The sequence below is a fragment of the Glycine soja genome, chromosome 12, assembly GCF_004193775.1.
Source record: "Glycine soja cultivar W05 chromosome 12, ASM419377v2, whole genome shotgun sequence".
Classification (NCBI taxonomy): Eukaryota; Viridiplantae; Streptophyta; class Magnoliopsida; order Fabales; family Fabaceae; genus Glycine; species Glycine soja.
Window position 1 is genome coordinate 5,263,317 of NC_041013.1, and position 20,014 is coordinate 5,283,330.

The window sequence follows — 20,014 nt, forward strand, 5'->3', positions numbered from 1 at the left end:
TTTTTCATAGCTTATCCATCATCCTTTCCTTACTACGTATCAAAAAGTTACAAAAACTTGAATTTAATATAAATTGAATTCACTACATAAACAACCAGCACTAAATGAACAGAAATGGCAATGGTGACCATAACCAAACGATGTTCCTCCAGTGTCTACTTTTTTATACAGCAGATATCAACCTATATTGATCCGCCAAACGAGCTTAAAATAATAGCTTAATCAATTACGTTTAGGGGGCTCTTTTCTCTTTACTCAACTATGCAAACAAAGAAAGCTCATCTGAAATCAAATATAGATCCTTACGGGGAGGCATCACAGATGCCTACACATGTTAAACAAATATCAACGTCCAGGTGTCATGAAATAGGCGTTTATCATTCTTGGCCAATCATGAGGCATGATACTGACACAACAGAGTATTCTAGAAAAATGACCAGAAACAATATCTTTGATTTCACTGTTGGATCTGATATGGCTAAACATTTACAGGTTATTGCTCTTAGCAGAGACAAAAATGCAGATATAATGTTCCACCCAACTTTTTTGAAAGTTTGAACTACCAGATTTGAATGATTAACTATACAATAAACCAGCACTATAACCCCGGCATACACCCTCATAAAAAATTGACGGGAATAATAGCTCGAGCTTGATCTATCAACATCTGCCACAAGGACAATTTAGATATCAAGCATAAAGAATCATTACGGCCACAACATCTTTGCCAATGGGGGTGGGTGCAAGCATTTTGGCACAGGGTAATTTGTAGCTCTGTTCCACCAGAGATGCCTCAGACCCATTATCATTATGTATTAATTGCCATTTCATGAGGACCAAAAATGCCTCTCAACTTTCTTCAATTTTTCTAAATTCGAAATCTGGTGTTAAGAGTACCTAAAATTCTTGAGACACAAGGTATGACCTTTACTCTGAATCTGAATCAATGGAAAGGTACAAGCGGGGCCTTACTGAACGTTTTTGGCGAGGAAAGGAGAAAGGGCTATCTGATCTTTGCCTTCTTGCCCTGTCAGATCTAACATCATTCATCCCAAGGAGTAAAGAAGCTGCATAAAGAGGAATAACTAATCAAGAAAAGTAATGGAAAAGTAGAATTTCAAAACAGCATTAATGATCATTAACTCAGGTCAAAATGCAATTATCTGATAGGGAGGCAAACAAAATGAAGGTGAGAAGAATGGAGGAAGGTGCAAAATGCATATAGATGTAGAGAACACCAACCTCCTCAACTTTATTTAGAGATTAACATCCTCCACATTTTCAAGTAATAAAAATAACCATTTATACTTTCTAATTTCTATGTAAGTAAACAAATTATGGGCATTTGGGTGATTTTAGGAATAGAGTTCTAAAATTTCTTTTTCTGACACAAGGATATGATGCATCAGCAGATTAACACAGCCATATAGTGTATCTTGACAAATCCACAACTAAACATTTGAAGGTTTCTAACCATTTAACAGAAGGTATAGCAGTGCTCGATGCAAAGAAACTGAATACCCAGCTTCCAATCCTCCTTCATAGCCCCTCTCAAATAAACTTGATATGAAGCTTAGGGATGTACTAAAAATCACGCATGAAAGAATTAAAAACTCTCCATCTCAGAAGAATTAAAATCTACGGTAGAGACACATAGATAGCAGAGACAGGTGTCCAAGAAAAAAAATTAACATGCTTTTAAGAATGCATACATTTTCAAGTGTTAAAAGGATGCTAATAAATATTCTTGTCCCAAAACTCAATTGTTAAGGCCAATATGTTCTATTTAGCAGAGTATGTATTTTATCAAACTACTTTATAATTTTTTATTATAAATTACATCTATCTAAACTAAAATACATTATGATGTATTACATATATAACAAGGACATACTTTTATTTTATAAAAAATCTGCTATTTATTTCTTTTTACTTTTATTAATTTAAAGGATATGGTCAATTTTGCTTCATTAAATATATTTTATTATTCTCTCCGTTGAAAAAATGCTCCACTTCCTAGCTATAGTCACACTCAACTGCACACTGCCATGAAATAAAAACTAGTTTCCAACAAGAGTAACTTCCACTAAAAAATAAGGAACATTTCAGCAAGGTCAGAGAGCAACAAACCAGTATCATCCAAAGTATTCGTGGCACCTTCTCTGGTTGGGATTTGATGTCTAGAATTCAACCCATTTTGAGTGGAAGCATCACCATTGTTACCACCAGTCCCACCTCCAAGACTGAGGGATATCCAATCCTCCTCAGTGCAGACACCATTAGCCACACTTGCTTGATCTCTCAATTCATTGTGCATGGATGAATCTGCTGGTCTTGTGGGGAGAAAAATCTGAAGTGAGGGATCATCTCCACCAAAGGCCAAAGGATTGTCCACCAAACCACCATTCAAATCAGCATCTGACCGACCAGCAGAGGACTCTTGCAAGATACTACCAGATCCCAAAGCAGTATTGGGAGCCAATGCATAACCATTTAGTGACGAGGAGCAATTCATAGGACCATGCTGCAGATGGACCAACGCATCAGACACATCCGCATCAGAACCAAATAACTGGAATCCAGGACCAGCCTGACTTCCAGAAGGCAATGACCACAGGGAAGACATCCCAAATTCATCATCATTAGGAAAGAGTCCTAAGCATGAATTTCCACCAAGATTATGCTCTTCAGTATATGAATCAACAATTACAGGTGGTGGTACAGAGTAACCATCTGTAGCATCATTTCTGTTGTTCTTATAAGCAATTGCAGGAGATACCAACAAATCATTGTCTTCTTCAGAATCACTAAGAACAATAACTTCTGCACCACCCACCTGAGCAGAAGTGTTGGGTTCATTATATTCATATGCTAAATCAACATTATTGAGACACAAAGAATCCATCTCAATCCCATTTGTAGTGGAATGGTCAATATGCCCACCACCACCCTGATTTACACTAGGGTCGTCACCATCCCGACCACTTCCAGTGGCACTGCTGCTCATTGGAATAACAACCTGTTCGGGATTTCCAAAAGCCCCTTTCAATTTATTACCAGAAGAGGTGTTTGTGCCCTCAGGTTTACTGACTTCCCAAACTCCATTGCGATTCTTCCTTATGCCAAGTTTTAAACCAGCCGGACAGTCTGAAACACCTTCCTGTTTAACCTGCTTCAATGTATCCACTCTCTTGACATCTCCAGCAGTTGACACACAGAGGGTTCCATCAGGAAGGCGCCACTGTGCTAGATTCCCTAATTCCAGGCGTTCACTTTCACTCTTTACCTTAACACGCCAAGAACCATCAGGCTTCACCTCAATCTCTGCAATTTCTTCACCACAATTCATCATCTGTACCACCAATATAATTTAAATAACTACAGAATTTTGTCGAATGGAAGATTTATGAACATAAGAAATTAAATTTTCAAGTAACTACCATAGAAGTGATGCGATTGAAATAAGGGTCAATGATGATATTCTCCAACGCATAGTTTTTGAGACATATAGGACATTGCCACTGAACAAACAATTCAATTCATCAGACTTAAAAATCACAACTTTGGGGAGTGGACACTTCATGCAATATAACATTTGTTAGAACCTTACCTTCCTTGATCGTTGGTTCATTTCCACAAACACTTCAAGATCAAAGCAACCCATGTGAATACAGGGTTTAAATCTTCCAGCAATCTTCATTCTTGAACCACTCATCTAAAATTTTCACCAAAAAAAAAAAACTGATTAGTAGGACTTCATGAATTGCTAAAATAATTCATCTATTGATGAAAGCCATACAGGACAACGAAGGTTGACAGTGAAAGTATCTGAAACCACTTCCAAATCACTGTCACTATCAGCATCATCAACTGCATTTCCACCCCCAACACAACGGCAGACACGTGCAAGGGCGTCTTCAAATTTCTCGCCATCAGACTCCTTTGGGATTGAGTTTAGGATCTAGATAACAAAGACTCAACTATTTAACAATTTACAAGAGTAACGGAAGGGAAGAAGTTGTATGTAAGCATATTCACAACAAAGTAGGAACAAAAAATTCAACACCAACATTTAAAAACAGACTGATAGGACAGTTCAACAATAGACAACCAGGCTTCCAGTCTGTCTCAATAACAAAAAACAAAAAGTTGAGCCAAAAGCAAGTCAACCAATTAAAACCAGAAAACTTGGTCAAAACCCAAACCAGATCTAGTTATCATTATGTGAAAAATTCAACATTTTTTATTCAAAAAAGTCTCATAAGCCAGACAACTTAAGCCAAAATAATGCTCAAGAAACTACAAGACAAAAATCAATACAAAATAACACTTTCTGAAGCCCATACACATGCTTTCCAATTTATAGTGGAAGAAGAAACATCTTCCAAGGTTGAGTGTGGTTAGGTGTTATTCAAAATTGTCAATAAAGATAATTGCAAAAACATGTCATGATTTGTCAAGTTTCAAATTTTAAGAAATCAATCAAAAGGGACCACATCAGGAACTTTGCCCAACATCATACAGGGAAATACTTCAAACTTGATTATTCAATATCACAAGGATGGATTAAGGAACCAACAGTAATTCAAAATAGTTTGCTTATAAATTTATCAAGCCAAGAGAACAATCTACCTGCTGCATACTGCGCCTTTTAACAATACGAACCCCTAAACAAAAAATGCGAGCATCACATCCTGTTAAGGAAATCTTATTAATTCCATCTTTTGTATATGGCGTGATCTGACAAAGGAGAAATACAAATAAGAAAGTGAATAAAACAAATACAAATAGTAAATGAACTAGTGTCTCACAATTTTAAATAGTTGTACAATTCATAACTGTATATGACAACAAACTTACAATTGGACCGTCATCCCGACCATTAGCCCCAAGCAACTGTGAACCAGGTCTGTTAGTTGCACGAACAGGAACACCTATATAATCATAATGGTCAAATCAAGGAAAATAGATTTCATCACAAACAGATATTTGGTATTTTACTTTAAAATTATGTGCTTCTAGTCCCATAACATACCATGAAAAATAAACTAGACTTCCAACATGAAATCTAACTCCAAATTAGTAAGGAGAGCATGACTTAAAACATACCATTGACCTGCAGGTCTGTATACTGTGGCCATTGCATCCTGAATGGAACCTTGTCGTTCAGGAGCATACACCAAGCCTACAAGTCATTTGTTCAATAAGTAAGCAAACCAATGCATAGAAGAATATGCATTAATATACATGCACTGAAAATCCAAACCAACCTCAACATCAAATTCTGGTTTTGATACCAAGTCCTTGTCAGCTCTAGTCAGTTGAAATGTTCTCTCCACACTCTGCACTGGGTTGTTTCTGAAAAATTCAGAAAGGAATATGGTTAACTTAAGTCATTCAGGAAGAAAGCCACATTGAAAATTTGGTTTTAAACATCAATGCAGATAATTATTTGCACGGGGTTGTGTCTTGGAAACAAAATGAAGTTTAATAGCCAAACTCCACCTAATAAAGATTTAAGGAAACATTGAGATAGAGATAAAAGAAAAGGAGAAAATGTACAATAGGTTATTTTCCTGAGTAAATTCCACCACAGAAAAGCAAATTCAACACCTAGAGAATTTTAATTAACAAAACATACAGTGCACTGCATCAACATAACTCAAAAGCAATTAAAAAGCTTATCATCAAGCCAAGGAACTTGCACTCGTGCTCAAAAAGAATTAGACAATTCCCCCCACTGCACTCCCCCCCCCCCCAAAAAAAAAGAGGAAGAATTCAAGCCAGAATGAAGGACATTTTAGTCTCTTATATGCAAATTAGATAACAAACAGTATATTTAAAATCCAAGATATATATTAACAAGGCATTCAGAAATAAACCCAATTACACCAAATTAATTTCAACAAACCCACACCACGTGTACTCACCCATCAGTTGGATTACTGGTTGTGGTCAACTTCACAGGATGCAAAGGGTGCGCCACTGAAACCCAAAATCTGTAACAGAAAAGAGCAGAAGATACAAAAGTTGAGTGGAAAAAATATGAAAAATAGTAAATAATATGTTCTTTGTCCATTAGGCTATTTTTTCCTCCAGGGGGTTGCACTTGTTTTAGGCTAATTGAAAAATAGTAAATTACAGCAACACCCCTTGAACTTCCAGCTTTTATTCAAAAACATGGTGGGGTTATGAGTAACAGAAATCACAAACAGAAGCCCAAAACGAGCGTCGATAAGGCTATTTTTTCCTCCACCACTGAACTCGCTGACTAGCCCACAAACTCACGAGTTTAAGCAATTCTACTCAAGTCTGCACGAATCCACCAAAAAACAAGTTTGCTTGCGAGTTCACCCGGTTGGTGGTTGTGCACTCGTAAACTCGTGCAATTCTACGAGTCAACTCATGAATTTGATAACCATGCTCACAACTACAGAAGCCCAGTTCATCATGTAATCATAAGGAAATGTAAACCATGCAACCAAAGAAGAAAAATGGCATGCTAAAACCCTTTAACATGAAATTCAAAAATAAAAATTCATCACAAGGAAAACCCTGTAGACAAATCATTATTGCTCACTCCGCATATAGCTATTAGCTAAAGTAAGAAAGAAATTTGACATACGGATCTGCACGAGTGAGACGACAGAGTTCACAATAAAATTTATCAGGAACTAGTGGGATGCCTTCAGTAGGTTTCTCTGGAATAATAACGCAACTGATGTGTTGCCACACATGGCATCTTGCATCATCACACTGCAATACGACAAGGAAAATTAAAATTCCAAAATTATCATAGTAAGCAACATATAGGAGCTATAATGAAAAGTGCATCTGAACACCAAAAAAGCGGATGGGATTATAAATTGACTGAATAAATAGTATCTGCATGTACTGATGCAAAGTGTTTCTCTTTATCATAAAGAAAGAAGAAACCATATTTAATGGTACACCTTGACCAAATTCTCTGTTTCCAATCTACTTCCACATAGACAGCGAATCTTCACATCTGGTTGAAAGGCATCATCAAATTCACTTTTAACCTTTACACTACTGCTATCTGATGCACCCTGTCCCTTAGAAGCTAGATCAGTGGCCCCTGATATCTGCATTTTCCTGCATAAAAGGAAATACAAGAATGTGAATAAAAGATAACAAAGTCAAAGACAATAAATTACAGCATATATGGAGCACTATAATCGACTTAAACCAGACCTAATAGTAAGGTACCAGATCATTTATGTGAACTCAGCCAAGTATGTTACGTCACTGCATGCATCTGAAGCATACAAAAGCTAGAGGAAAATATTATCAAGAGTGTTGTTGCTAAGACTGACCTATATGTATCATCCACTAATTTTGCTACCTGTTCTTTTCCACCACCAGCATTCTTCTTAGCCCAGATTTTTGAAACTGGGAAAAGAGCAACAAGTTGCTTAGTTAACAGGAAAAAGGAGGAAGGAGAGAGAGAATGAGGCATGTGAGCAAACTGTAATTGGACACACTACAAAGTAAAGTGAGCCTCATATTTATTCCAATGTATAGGCACAATCACAACTCAAACAGAAGAATTGTGAAAATAAAACAGAATTAGACCAAAGGTTGACTCCTGTGGGTCTGTGCATGTGTGTATAATTGTACCTTGTTCATCTGAGAGAACAGATAATATGCGATCAACAAGATCCTACAAAAAAAGACAAAACACAGCATCAGTATATCATCCAAAAACTGAAAGACAGCATATTAAATTTAGGATTAAAAAGGAAATAATCCATGGAGTCCAAACCAAAGATACTACAACAATATAATGAAAACTAATGTCATAAATTGACAATATCCATATATTTTATGAGTTATGAAATCACATTATTAACCATTAAGTATGATGTCTAACCATACAGTCCAAATACAATGATCCATATATTGCATGTAACATGTTGAGAAAATGCAAAAGAAAAGAAAATTATAAACAAAAGAACTCATTATAAACAGCAATCAGGGAATAAATGATATTCAACAGGGTGTCAGTCAGTACAAGCGTTCAAGGTTTCATCATAGAAAAAGCCTCACAATAACAAAGGCAGACTAGGTAATAGTATTTTATTATCTCACCTGCTTCTTTCCCTGCTTTGAAAGGTGTAACTGAGTGAGCACATCTTTGAGCTCTTTTATACGAAAATAGTTTAATTTTTCCTACAAAGAGATGTCAATAAATCAGGAAAATGAATAGTATACCCCAATGATTAATACAACAGTACACAAAATCCAATACTCAAATAGAAAACATTAAAAGCAAAAGAAGAAAACAAAAATACCACCGTTTGCAGAAGTAATGCAAATGAAATTCAAGTGTAGCTAAAAAGTAGTGCAGGATCAAAATTGAATAACTAAAAAGTATCTAACCATGGAATCACATTGTCCACAGAGTATCCAATAATATCATTATCAATCACAACATAAATAATGTCAAAATAGTAAGTACTGAGTAGTTAAAATCGCAGGAAAAAATAAAATCAGTTACAGGATACAAAACCAAAAACTATATAAAGAACAAAAAAAAAAGAGCTAGAAGTCCAACCAATCAACAAGGCTCATGTATAATTTTCCAGTAAGAAAAGCCCCTTCATCATCCGTGCAAATCCAATTTTAATAACCTACACAATTTGCTTCATCGTGTACTTCTGATTACCAAATAAATCATAAGTGTTTATTTTTATGAAAAGTACAAAGCAAAGTTAATTAGCAACACATGCAAAATCAACGCGTTACAAAGAATCCCCCAGCGGAGGGAAAGTGCTTAATTGTTCATCTATAAGTCAATTCAGAACGAGCGTGCGTAAGAGACACTAAACTTAAAAAATCAAGGATGTATCGAATCGTATACCTTGACGCTCGGTACCAAATCCATGCCGTCAAACCCAAAAATTCTGCCCGAAAAGAATCACGAGAATCACCAACCAAAAAATCGACGACGAAGCTAGCGCATGCTGACCCCAACAGCACTCGGTCTAATTAAAAAAAAAAAAAAAAGAGGAGAGAGAGAGAAGCGAATTATGGAACAGAGCGAATTGAAAATGGAACGGTGAATGATCGATGGAAGGGAATGAGTTGCTACCATAGAAACGAAGGATTGGAGGTGGTGGCGATTAGGGTTTGGGGGTTCACACCGACTATTGTTTGCACACGGCTTGTCTCGTGTTTGTTGGGGGTGACTGGGTTTGCTTTGCGTGTTCTTTTGACCGAGGATCAAAACAATACCAGAACAAATCTCTCTCTCCCCACTTGTAAAATTCGGACCTATCGCCAGATTATCCAATCCGGTTTTTCTACGGCAACACGTCCGGGTTGGGTTTCGGTGCGCTCACGTGTACGACCACACCTATGTCAATGTTATTATTTTAAAATAATAAATATTACTAATACGCTTCCAAACATATTCTTTTATTAGTTAAAATTTATTGAAAATTAAAAAAAAATTATTGGATCTTATATTATACTTAATGATTCTTTTTTCTAATTTTATAATTTTCAATGAATTTTAGTCTATTGAGAATAATGTATTCAAAAAAGTAAGTAAAAAATGTGTAACTAACACTTCTCTTTTCAATAAAAAATATTGACCAAGATAAAAATGTAGAAATTAATAAAAATTTGAAAATGATTGGTTAAGTGGAACAATACATAACTCTGTACTTTTAAGGTTATAGAGAGGAGTGTTGGCATATTGGATTAGATTGAATTAGTCTTAGAAAAAAAATCATCTAGTCCAATCATTTTAGTTTTTTTTTGGGTAGTAAGTAGGGGTGTTTTTATATTAGATTCGATTGAATTAAACTTGGATGAAAAAAAATCATTTAATCCAATTATTTTAGTTTTTTTTAATTCATCATCCAATCAATTTTGTTTAAAATTTTGTTTTTAATTTGTTTTTGATTGGATTGATTTCCTATTTTAATCATGTTTTTTTAAAAAATATATTAAATCATGATAAAAATTAATTTAAAATATCAAATATTTCATTTATGAATCTTTATGTAACTAAATTTATTTATAATTAAATATATTTTATAAATAGGTATTAGTTATGTGATAATTCTATAACTATACAAGAAATAAAATAATATAAACATGAGTGATATTATCAAATTATGAATAAAAATATATGCATATATATGCAAATTTGGTTTGTTGAATTGGGTTGGATTTAAAAATTAAATTTGATTCCATCCAATAAAAAATTTCATTCGATTTACAGTTTTTGGATTAATTTTTTCGATTCTTATTATATTGGACCGGTTCATGAACAGTCCCTGGTTGCAAGTTCAAGTCCTTACCTGGCTCTCCGGGATGACTTGCTTTTACGTTTTCATGTTCATTGAACAGTGTTGTCTTCATTTCTTCTATTTATTCATATTGGGCTAATTTTCATTTCTTCTATTTATTCATATTGGGCTAATTTGTGATCGTGTCTCATATTTGAGTTGTTTTTTATTTCATTATGGACCATTAATAGATGATGGGCGTACAGAGAATTGGACGCAACTATTGGCACTACCAAATTGACTAGTGACACTACCAAATGGAGTAAAAAGACATCCCTGCCCATGCCTATTTATCATCCACCCCTCCATCCTTCTCTTTCCCTTCACCTTCCTCGGACCTCCTATTCTTCTTCCCTCACGCAACTCACGTCATCCACACCAACACATCCCACCGGCGAGCTCCAAACAGAGTCACCTCCTCCAAGTTGCCCCCAAAGACAAAATCGCACTTGTGTCACACCCCATCGTTGAGTTCGAAGCAACCATTGAAACGTTCCCATCAAATCAACATCGCCCCACACCGACCATCACCCAACAAGATCGGTGTCACGCCGCATCGACCTCCTCGCCCCCACCATATCTATGTTGTGGTGCATCAAGATCTAGGTCAAGCCACCTACGCCATCAAGATCCGCTTAGCACCACACACCACTTGCCCTGTCGAGATTCAGCACCCGTGCTTCTCGTTTTGGGATTTTATTAAAGGTTTTGTTGTTATTCAATTTATGTTGTTGTCAATGGTTTTGGGATGATGCTTGAGTTTATGATGTTAAGGTAATTAGAGATGTTGAGTCAACAATAAAAATATGATTTCATTATCATATAACAAAATTTATATTTTCATTGCACACATAGAAATGGAAAAATAAAATAACAAAAATACGATTATGCTATACATTGAATAACAAAATTGTATTTTCAATATTGTTTTCCACCCCACTCAACAACCAAAACCAAGAAATTGTTTCGAACAAAGACAAACTAAAGGGAGAATTTTTATTTAGATATATTTATATATTTATGTCATTTTATAAATATATTATTTTCTTGTTCTCTCATTCTTTTCTCTCTTTTCTTGATCATCCATTTCTTTCTCCCTTTGAAGTTAAAACAAATAAAAATGGTCAAATAATTTTTATTTTATTTTAAATTTGCCAAATAAATCTTCCGTATTTATTTTCTTTGTTATACGTAATTTTTTTTCATCAAATATTGGTACCAAATTGTTAGTTTATCAATTATTAATTAATTAATTTCAATGAAAAAAGAAATACCAACTGGACTTTTTTGTTTCTCCCAGTCCCATGCAACTCAACTCGGGTGCTAATTTGGTGTGGCGGGTTGGGCCGGGTATGAAGAAGCTTGCCCAAATACGGTGCCGTTTCAGCCCAGGTTTCATTCCTTCCCTTCTTTTCCCGTCCAAAGACCCTCCCAAGTGACGGTGACGGCGCTCGACGGCGACGGCACTCTGTTTCAGCGTTCTAACTTGTAAATTTGTTCTCTCCTATTCTTTTTATTGATCCTTTTGCTTCCTCGTTTCCATTTCACGCTATTATTGAAGCTGTTCAAATAACCGAAATTTAAAATTTCGTTAATCGAAAACATTCTCGTGCAATCCTCGTATAATGATGTCTATGCATATTGCTTTTTTTCTCTTAGCTCATACTCATTTTTCCTAATAATAATTTAATTGCATCCTTTCACTGCAGACTGCACAAATCCTAATCCCCTCTGTTTTCGTTTGGATTGATTAAGGTTGTCACAGCAATCAAGTAAGCACTACACAACCACACTCACTTTTCCTGCTAAACTAAACAAAAATGTTATCCTTTGGTAGAAATTGCTGCTTCAAATATCCTGGTACCTACTTCAGGAGGAGGAATGCCTCAAATCATACTAATACTATACTCTCCACAAACTCATTTTGCCCCAAATTTCCTGACCCCAATTACCCTTTTGGAAAAAATCCACGGAGTACTCATTTCTTTCACCATGCCCACAAACTTGACCTCTTTTTATTCCAAATCAACACTAGTTACACTCAATTTCCCATCCCATTTGCACCCTTTAATTCTCACTATTCAACGAAGGCTCCTTCAAGATCTTACCAAAGACGAGCTCGAAAGAGGTTGTTAAAGTCCTCCAAGCCTACACTAGACCAAGCCCAATTTCAGCTGGCTCTGTCCCAACTTCCCCCGAGGTTCACTCCTGAAGAACTCTGCAATGTGATTGCTCGACAAAATGACCCTTTAGTTTGCTTAGAATTGTTTCACTGGGCGTCTCAGCAGCCCCGCTTTCGACACGATGTGTCCACGTTTCATATCACCATAAAGAAGCTTGGCGCTGCAAAGATGTACCAAGAAATGGATGATATTGTGAACCAACTGCTTGCAGTTCCTTTAATTGGTTCAGAGGCATTGTTCAACATGGTTATATATTATTTCACTCAGGCACGGAAATTGACTAGAGCTGTCAATGTGTTTAAGCACATGAAAAGTAGAAGAAATTTGAATTGCTTTTTTAGGCCTTCTATCAGGACATATAATATTCTTTTTGCCGCATTTTTGGGTAGAGGGAGCAACTCTTATATAAACCATGTGTATATGGAAACAATTAGGTGTTTGTTCAGGCAAATGGTCAAGGATGGCATTAAGCCTGATATTTTTTCATTGAATTCTATGATCAAAGGATATGTGCTATCTCTTCATGTTAATGATGCGTTGAGGATATTTCATCAGATGGGTGTGATCTATGATTGCCCGCCCAACGCACTAACATACGATTGCTTGATTCACGGTTTGTGTGCCCAAGGCAGAACAAATAATGCTAAAGAATTGTATTCTGAAATGAAGACGAAAGGTTTTGTTCCTAGTAGTAAATCTTATAATTCGCTTGTCAATTCTTTGGCACTTGGTGGAGAGATTGAGGAGGCAGTAAATTATCTGTGGGAGATGACTGATAAGCAAAGGTCAGCTGATTTTATTACATATAAGACTGTACTGGATGAGATATGTAGACGAGGAACAGTTCAGGAGGGCACGAGGTTTTTGCAGGAGTTGCAAGAAAAGGACCTTGTAGACGGGCATGCTTATAGGAAGCTTCTATATGTGCTTGAAGATGACTATGGGAATTCAGTGAGCAGAATTGATTCAGGTACTGTAATCTTCCATTCTTTTACTATAGTTGGCTTTTTCTTTAGTTTGAAAGCCAGGAGTTATATTTACAATTTTGCATGCTATGTGCCAAGTTCATATTGTCTTTTTGATATCACATGTATAGTAAGGCACATCCTAATTTGTGTGGCTAACAGTGGGTTTATAACTTCTTGGGCTGTTTGACTAGCTTCCTTCCTATCATCCCTCTTCCCGTCTGCAAACACCTTGCCCTCTTCTTGGGCTGTTGGATGATGGGCTAGTCAGGCTGCCCAATAAGCTGAACATGCTGAGGCTAATGTTGACAATCAAGTCCTGGATCAGATCAAATGCCTCAGAATGGAGTCAAATGAAATAGGTTCAAACCTTAATGGATGAAGGATTATGAATATGAAGTACTTTAGCCTGTTTTAGTGGTGAATTTGGAATAAAAGATATGGTCTGCGAGGAGTTGTTGGAGTGAGTCCTGAAAGGAGTTTGTTAGGGTGGTTATTTTGTATTGTTGTATTGTGTTGTTTGCTTGCCTGTAGGTTGTATTTTTCATTAGAGGGGTTATTCTTATGTAGGTGATGCAATATATGGAGAAGCTAGTGAATGAAAATATTCATTTTCTCCCATTATTGTTTCACTTTTGTTGTGAGGAGTCTCCTCCCCTCAGAGAGTTAGTTCCCTTTTTTTCCTATCAGATGCCGCCTTCTTGGTCAGCACAGAAAATTGACCTTACACGTGCTTTTCATGGAAGCAGTATTGTTGAAGAACACAAAGGTTGTATAGGATGGTTCATGCCTTATATTCTGTGCTACACCAATATGCACACCCACACACCCACACAATGAAGGACAATGCCTGAAATGTACAGCTTGTAAAAGTTCATTTACTGATTTAGTTGTTTTCATTATGCTTAGAGCAAATGCAGTTTTGAGAAAACTTTCTTAGCATTTGGCCTTGTTGAACATTTACACCTTGCTTTGACTCTCATCCTATCAGCAAAGATGTTGAGCTAATCCAAAGCATTAACTCGGGAGAGTGTAATATTTTCCTCAGTCATTTCTGCTAGTAGTTGTTTTGTTATGGATGAACTGTTAGTTAGTGAATCTGTCAGCTTCTCTAATTCTGTTATAGTAGTAATTCTCTCGAGTTAGGGGCTCAAATGTAAAAAAATATGAGCATCTCAACTTCTATTGTATCTGATTTTTCAATTCAGAAATACATTTTCTCAGTTTTGCTTACAAAATATCTCTATTTTCTCTGAACTCAAGATCTGTAGTATAGCTCAAATCTATTCCTCACACCACCCTTGCCAAGAAAATATGCATTCCTTTTACTTTAACTCAACGTTTATGGAAAAATGAGGTTCCCAATGCCTTGCCAAATGACTATTACGTAGATGATCACATTCTAGAGTGTGGAAAATTAACATCACAACTGTATCATGAATACAGCTTAATTAAATATTCAGTTTATGTTTTTTTATTGAGTGGGATTTTTATTCACAGCTTATATGTGAACTTTACTGAAATCAGTTAAAAACAAATTATTTTTGTAAGTTTTCTAGTGAAGTTTATTAAAATAAACAAAAAAGAGTTTATAAAAAGAAGTACTTGTTTCTAGCAATCGGAGGACCACTTTAGAGTTAGATGATTAGATCACTCGAGTTCAATCATGGCCCTAAGATAGGCCAGGGTTGCCAAAAGCGTTGCTCTCATCATTTATTGGTATTCCTCACTGAAATAACTGAAAACCAACTTAGACAAATGCTATTGTGTGATATGACTTGTCGTAAATTTAACGTGGCAATATCTTAATTGTTCGTGTTAATGAATACCTTGATTTTTAGATAACAATTAAATTCATTCAAGCTAATAAGTAAAATCGTTTATCGGTGTAAGCAATCTTAATTACCATTCAATATATATGAACTAAAGTTAAGAATTTAATTTAAATATATTGATAGTGTAAATATTTTCATCTAACTATCGATTGTTATGTACAGTAATTTTATAGAGTTTTAAGACAATTTTGAAAGTCATACTTCACATAATTTCTGATTAGTTTGTAAGTGTAAATGATTTTCCAGTAATAATGCATGAAAATAAAACTCAAAAGTTAATAAGTAAAAACTTTTATATTGTTAGTATATTAAATCAAATCATTTTGTTATGCTGTGTTTTTTTTAAATTAATAAAATGTATTGACCTAAATAGAAGAGAATAGTATATTCTACACAAGGTTATATTGAAAAGACTTTTCTACCCAAACGGTGTAATTTTTTTTCAAAATTAATAAATTAGTGTATTTTTTTTTAAAAAAATTGGGATAAGTGGTAGTTGATGAGTATAATGTTGGATCGAGTGGCCTTACAATTAAGAAAGGGGGTGAATTAATTATTCCTAAACTTTTACTAATTAAAAAATTACTCTTCTAAGGGTTTTACTAAATTGTTAAGAGAGAGAATGAGGAGTAGAAGAGAAACTTAACAGAAAGTAAAAGCGGAAATTAAATGCACAGCGGAAAGTAAAAGAGTAGAAAAGAAGGAAACAAACACACAAGAGTTTTTATACTAGTTCGGCAACAACCTGTGCCTACATCCAGTCCCCAAGCGACCGGCGGTCCTTGAGATTTCTTTCAACCTTGTAAAAATCCTTTTACAAGCAAAGATCCACAAGGGATGTACCCTCCCTTGTTCTCTTTGAACCTAGTGGATGTACCCTCTACTAGAACTGATCCACAAGAGATGTGTCCTCTCTTGTTCTCAGTCAAACCCAAGTAGATGTACCCTCTACTTGTACCACAAAGGATGTACCCTCCAATGTGTTGAGACAAAGATCTCAGGCTGTTAAACCTTTGATACTTTGTGAATGGGAATACAAAAGAATTCTCAGGCGGTTAGTCCTTTGAATACTTTTGTATTAGGGAAAGAGAAAAATCAAAAGAATTCTCAGACTGTGTCGTTTTGAATTCTTTGACAAGGGAGAAGGGAGACACAAAAGAATTCAGGCGGTTAGTCCTTTGTTCTTTTGGAAAAGGGAGAAGAGAGACACAAAAAGAATTCAGGCGGTTAGTCCTTGATGAATTCTTTTTGGCAAAGGGAAAAGAGAATGAAAAGATGAATAGCACAAGTTTTCAAGATTTGGAAAACCAGAAAACTTCAGAAAGCTTTTGGTACAAAGAAGAAGAAGAAGTTTAAAGAGATTCAAGGCTTGTAAAGGATTGATTGGAAAAGTAAAGTATGAAAGAATGAATTGATTGAATTTCTTAAAAAATGCAAAACAAAGTCTTGCTTTTATAGACTCTTCATGTCAGGTCAAGAAGACCATTTAGAAGAGTTATAAATTTTAGGTTAACTTAAAACCAATTTGAAAAAGTCAAAAACCTTTTTGAAGAGTTACATCTTTTGATTTATCAGAAACAATCACTGGTAATCGATTACCAAATTAGTGTAATCGATTTCACAAGGCTTTTAAGTGAAAGGATATGACTCTTCACATTTGAATTTGAATTTCAACGTTCAAGGGCACTGATAATCGATTACCAAAACATTGTAATCGATTACAGCTTTTTGAAAATAATTGGAACGTTGTAAATTCAATTTGAAAACTTTTTCAAAATAATTTTGCTACTGGTAATCGATTACAACAATATGGTAATCGATTACTAGAGAGTAAAAACTCTTTGGTAAAGGTTTTGTCAAAAACTCATGTGCTATTCAAAGTTTTGAAAAACTTTTTAATACTTATCTTGATTGAGTCTTTTCTTCATTCTTGAATTTTGAGTCTTGAATCTTGATCTTGATACTTGAGATCTTGAATCTTGAATCTTGATTCTTGATTGTAGGCTTTCTTCTTGAGTCTTGAATTCTTCTTGATTCTTGAACTCTTGACTTGTTCTTGATTCACTTGAGATGTTTTTTGATTCACTTGAGTTGTTCTTTGATCTTTTGAGCTTTTTCTTCATCACCTTCGTCATCATCTTTTGTTGTCATCATTGTTATCATCAAAACACCTTTGAATCATTTTTTATTCATCATGAAGCTTTGCTTTCACATATAACTCTGTGTTTGTCATATATATATATATATATATATATATATCAATTTCTTATCAAGCATATAATGTAGTCCGTATGCATATTACAAATTCTCAATTTGTTACATGTGCAAACATTATGAGTTTGACCCCAATTGTTACTAATTGATTGTTAAATCTTACATATTTTTAATTCAGTCCTTATATATGTAGTGCTTTATTGTTATGTCAAAAATCATATTTTGTAATTGAATAAAAACACATCATTGTATATTCAAATAGATATGCTTGATAACGAGTAAAATCAAGTTTATTGTTTCTCTTGGTGCTTGTCATATTCTTCACAACTCAACTTTCTTAATATTTTCTTAAAAATCAGTCATATTTGATTAGGGGTATTCAACAGTTTGACTCAACTTGACAAAAATCTAAAGATGCAAACTGAATCAATTAAATAAGTTCAAATTCTTAAACAATCCAACTTAAACTGAACCACTATAAGCCAATTGTAATTAGTTTAGTTATTAGGTTGGTGTTTTGTCAACCACCCGACTCCAGCGGAATATGTATTCTATTATTAATATTTTTATTACTTTTTGGCTTTTTTTTGCTATTATTTAGTCGTGTAAACCAAATATAGCAAAATATGTTGTTTATACCTCTTTTAATGACATGCTTATTTGTGAATTTTGGATAAAATCATATATATTTTCTTTTTATTCAAAACAGAATTTTGCATTTTGTAAAATAGGGGATTCTGTTGATTTGAAACAACCGAACACATTTTTTTATTAAATTGGTTTAGTTTGGTTTGCATCGAGATTTTTTTTTTTAAATCCAAACTAACCAAAACCAATAAAAAAATGTTTGATTTTAATTTCATTTTCTCCCAAATTCTATCCCATGGAACCTGTAAATCACCCATGTTTGATATAAATGAAACAAGAAATTAAGAGTGTAACTTGAGCCTGAAAATTGAGATTTCAAATATGTAAGCTATATGCTTCACATTTGAGCCATATATCTAAGACCTACAAATGGCATTAGCACTATCAGCCAGACAAATAATCCCCCAATGGAGAAATTTTGACAAAATGAACAAATTTAACATCACAACATTGATCAGGTCAAATTGAACTCCGCCCTCTACTAAGTTACGTTAATGATGTACATATACACATACAATATCTTAATAGGAGAATGGGAATTAATGAATAAAAGGATGAACATTAATTTCACATAGTTAAACAAAATAAAAAGATATAAACATAACAAAGAGAAGCCAACTTAAACTAATAAGATGTACTTATAATTAAACATGGCAACAATAAAAGTTGATAAAAATCAAATTCATATCCTATAAGGATATGTGTTTGAATCACACCAACGATATGATGATTTTGTTGATAGGTTGTGAGTACTCCTAAATATTTTTTTAAACTTGGAGACCTACTATAATTCCAGCAAAATTTCGAAATACAACCCACCCACGACAATAATACAACACAAATAGTAACATAATAGAGTCCAGAAATTAATAGTGGTGAAGAATTAACAGGCTATGGCGCTATGCAGCTTTTGCAGTTAAATCCAGGTAAGTATGAAACAGATCATGCAGGATGACGTCATCAAGATCTCCATATTCCACAAAATCACTTTCAAAGTTGTATCTGTGGATACCCTTTTGTTGATTTGCGTGCATAGCACCTCTTTGCCTCTTCATGGCCTTCCTCCTACGCTCATGATCTGCCATCCTACACCATCAAAGAGCATGAATCAATTAGAGAGAGAAAAAAAAAACATGGAGGAGAGTGAGAGGGAGTTAAAGTTATTAGTAAAATAGTGTACTCTTTAGGGAGAGCAAGAGGGTGAGTAATTCCAGAGAGACAAAGTGGAAGGCCATGAGTTGCACGAAGGTTTAGCATGGACTGCATTTGAGTTTTGAGGGAAGGACATGGACAGAGAGAAAAAGGTAATAAATAATAAGGACAGTCTTTGATTGATTTGTGAGCATTTATTTGTTTGTGTGTGACGTCTCTCTCGTCCTGTCCACCCAGTGTGTTTTTATGGCAAAAGGATCACATTTTACGATAGCTAGTAATTATTATTTCTGTAATTTTGGACCATGGGGCATGGTAAAATTCTTTTACCTTTTTTTATTTGTTAAATAGCAATCAATCAATGACATGTCTGTCGGTTGGTTGGTTGGCTTAACATTCAAACTTCACCACAAAATTGGAAATTCTAGTCTTTTACTTTAGGCAACTTTGTTTAAATTTAAAATAAGTAATTTTAAAATAACAAATTTGCATTGACGTGAAAATTAATTATGACTACCCTGAGCTTGAAGGCAATATTTTTGGTGAAACTATACATGTTGGCATGACACTGATGCCTTGATCAATAGTAACATTATTATTGTTTTTTCAGCAGGAAATTTCTATGCACCTTCTAAAGATAAGGTCTCTGCTCTCTAGAGGCAGCACAAGAGATGGAAGGAAAAAAACACGTGCAG

The 20,014-nt window shown here is 34.8% G+C and overlaps 3 protein-coding genes across 8 annotated transcripts; 1 reads left to right on the top strand and 2 right to left on the bottom strand.

The window, feature by feature from the left end:
- Positions 1-283: 283 nt before the first annotated feature.
- Positions 284-9,276, bottom strand: LOC114379205 (E3 SUMO-protein ligase SIZ1-like). 4 transcript variants are annotated; one of them, XR_003659442.1, is made up of 18 exons: positions 9,116-9,276; positions 8,885-9,008; positions 8,113-8,193; positions 7,642-7,684; positions 7,338-7,413; positions 6,954-7,116; positions 6,626-6,756; positions 5,931-5,999; positions 5,271-5,358; positions 5,110-5,185; positions 4,861-4,934; positions 4,633-4,740; positions 3,800-3,961; positions 3,611-3,715; positions 3,441-3,521; positions 2,131-3,352; positions 1,475-1,584; positions 284-1,067 (listed from the first exon to the last, which is right to left on the bottom strand). XR_003659442.1 is itself a non-coding variant. In XM_028337806.1 (17 exons), the coding sequence occupies exons 2-17, from the start codon at positions 8,906-8,908 to the stop codon at positions 928-930; spliced, it is 2,643 nt and encodes an 880-aa protein (XP_028193607.1). In that variant the 5' UTR covers positions 8,909-9,008; positions 9,116-9,274; the 3' UTR covers positions 284-927. The 4 variants fall into 4 exon arrangements, 3 of the variants coding, with proteins under 3 accessions (XP_028193607.1, XP_028193609.1, XP_028193608.1); XM_028337806.1 differs by lacking the exon at positions 1,475-1,584 and having other exon boundaries at positions 9,116-9,274; XM_028337808.1 differs by lacking the exon at positions 1,475-1,584 and having other exon boundaries at positions 7,231-7,413; positions 9,116-9,274.
- Positions 9,277-10,525: 1,249 nt separating this feature from the next.
- Positions 10,526-14,703, top strand: LOC114379206 (pentatricopeptide repeat-containing protein At2g27800, mitochondrial-like). Of its 3 annotated transcripts, none has more exons than XM_028337809.1 (4): positions 10,526-11,027; positions 11,623-11,810; positions 12,032-13,475; positions 13,665-14,703. In XM_028337809.1, exons 3-4 carry the CDS (start codon positions 12,143-12,145, stop codon positions 13,727-13,729), a joined length of 1,398 nt encoding a protein of 465 aa, XP_028193610.1. In that variant the 5' UTR covers positions 10,526-11,027; positions 11,623-11,810; positions 12,032-12,142; the 3' UTR covers positions 13,730-14,703. The 3 variants fall into 3 exon arrangements, with proteins under 3 accessions (XP_028193610.1, XP_028193612.1, XP_028193613.1); XM_028337811.1 differs by having other exon boundaries at positions 14,161-14,703; XM_028337812.1 differs by having other exon boundaries at positions 10,527-11,027; positions 13,633-14,703.
- Positions 14,704-18,762: 4,059 nt separating this feature from the next.
- LOC114379254 lies at positions 18,763-19,526 on the bottom strand. Its single transcript, XM_028337882.1, has 2 exons — positions 19,348-19,526; positions 18,763-19,253 (listed from the first exon to the last, which is right to left on the bottom strand). Exons 1-2 carry the CDS (start codon positions 19,431-19,433, stop codon positions 19,067-19,069), a joined length of 273 nt encoding a protein of 90 aa, XP_028193683.1. The 5' UTR covers positions 19,434-19,526; the 3' UTR covers positions 18,763-19,066.
- Positions 19,527-20,014: the final 488 nt, after the last annotated feature.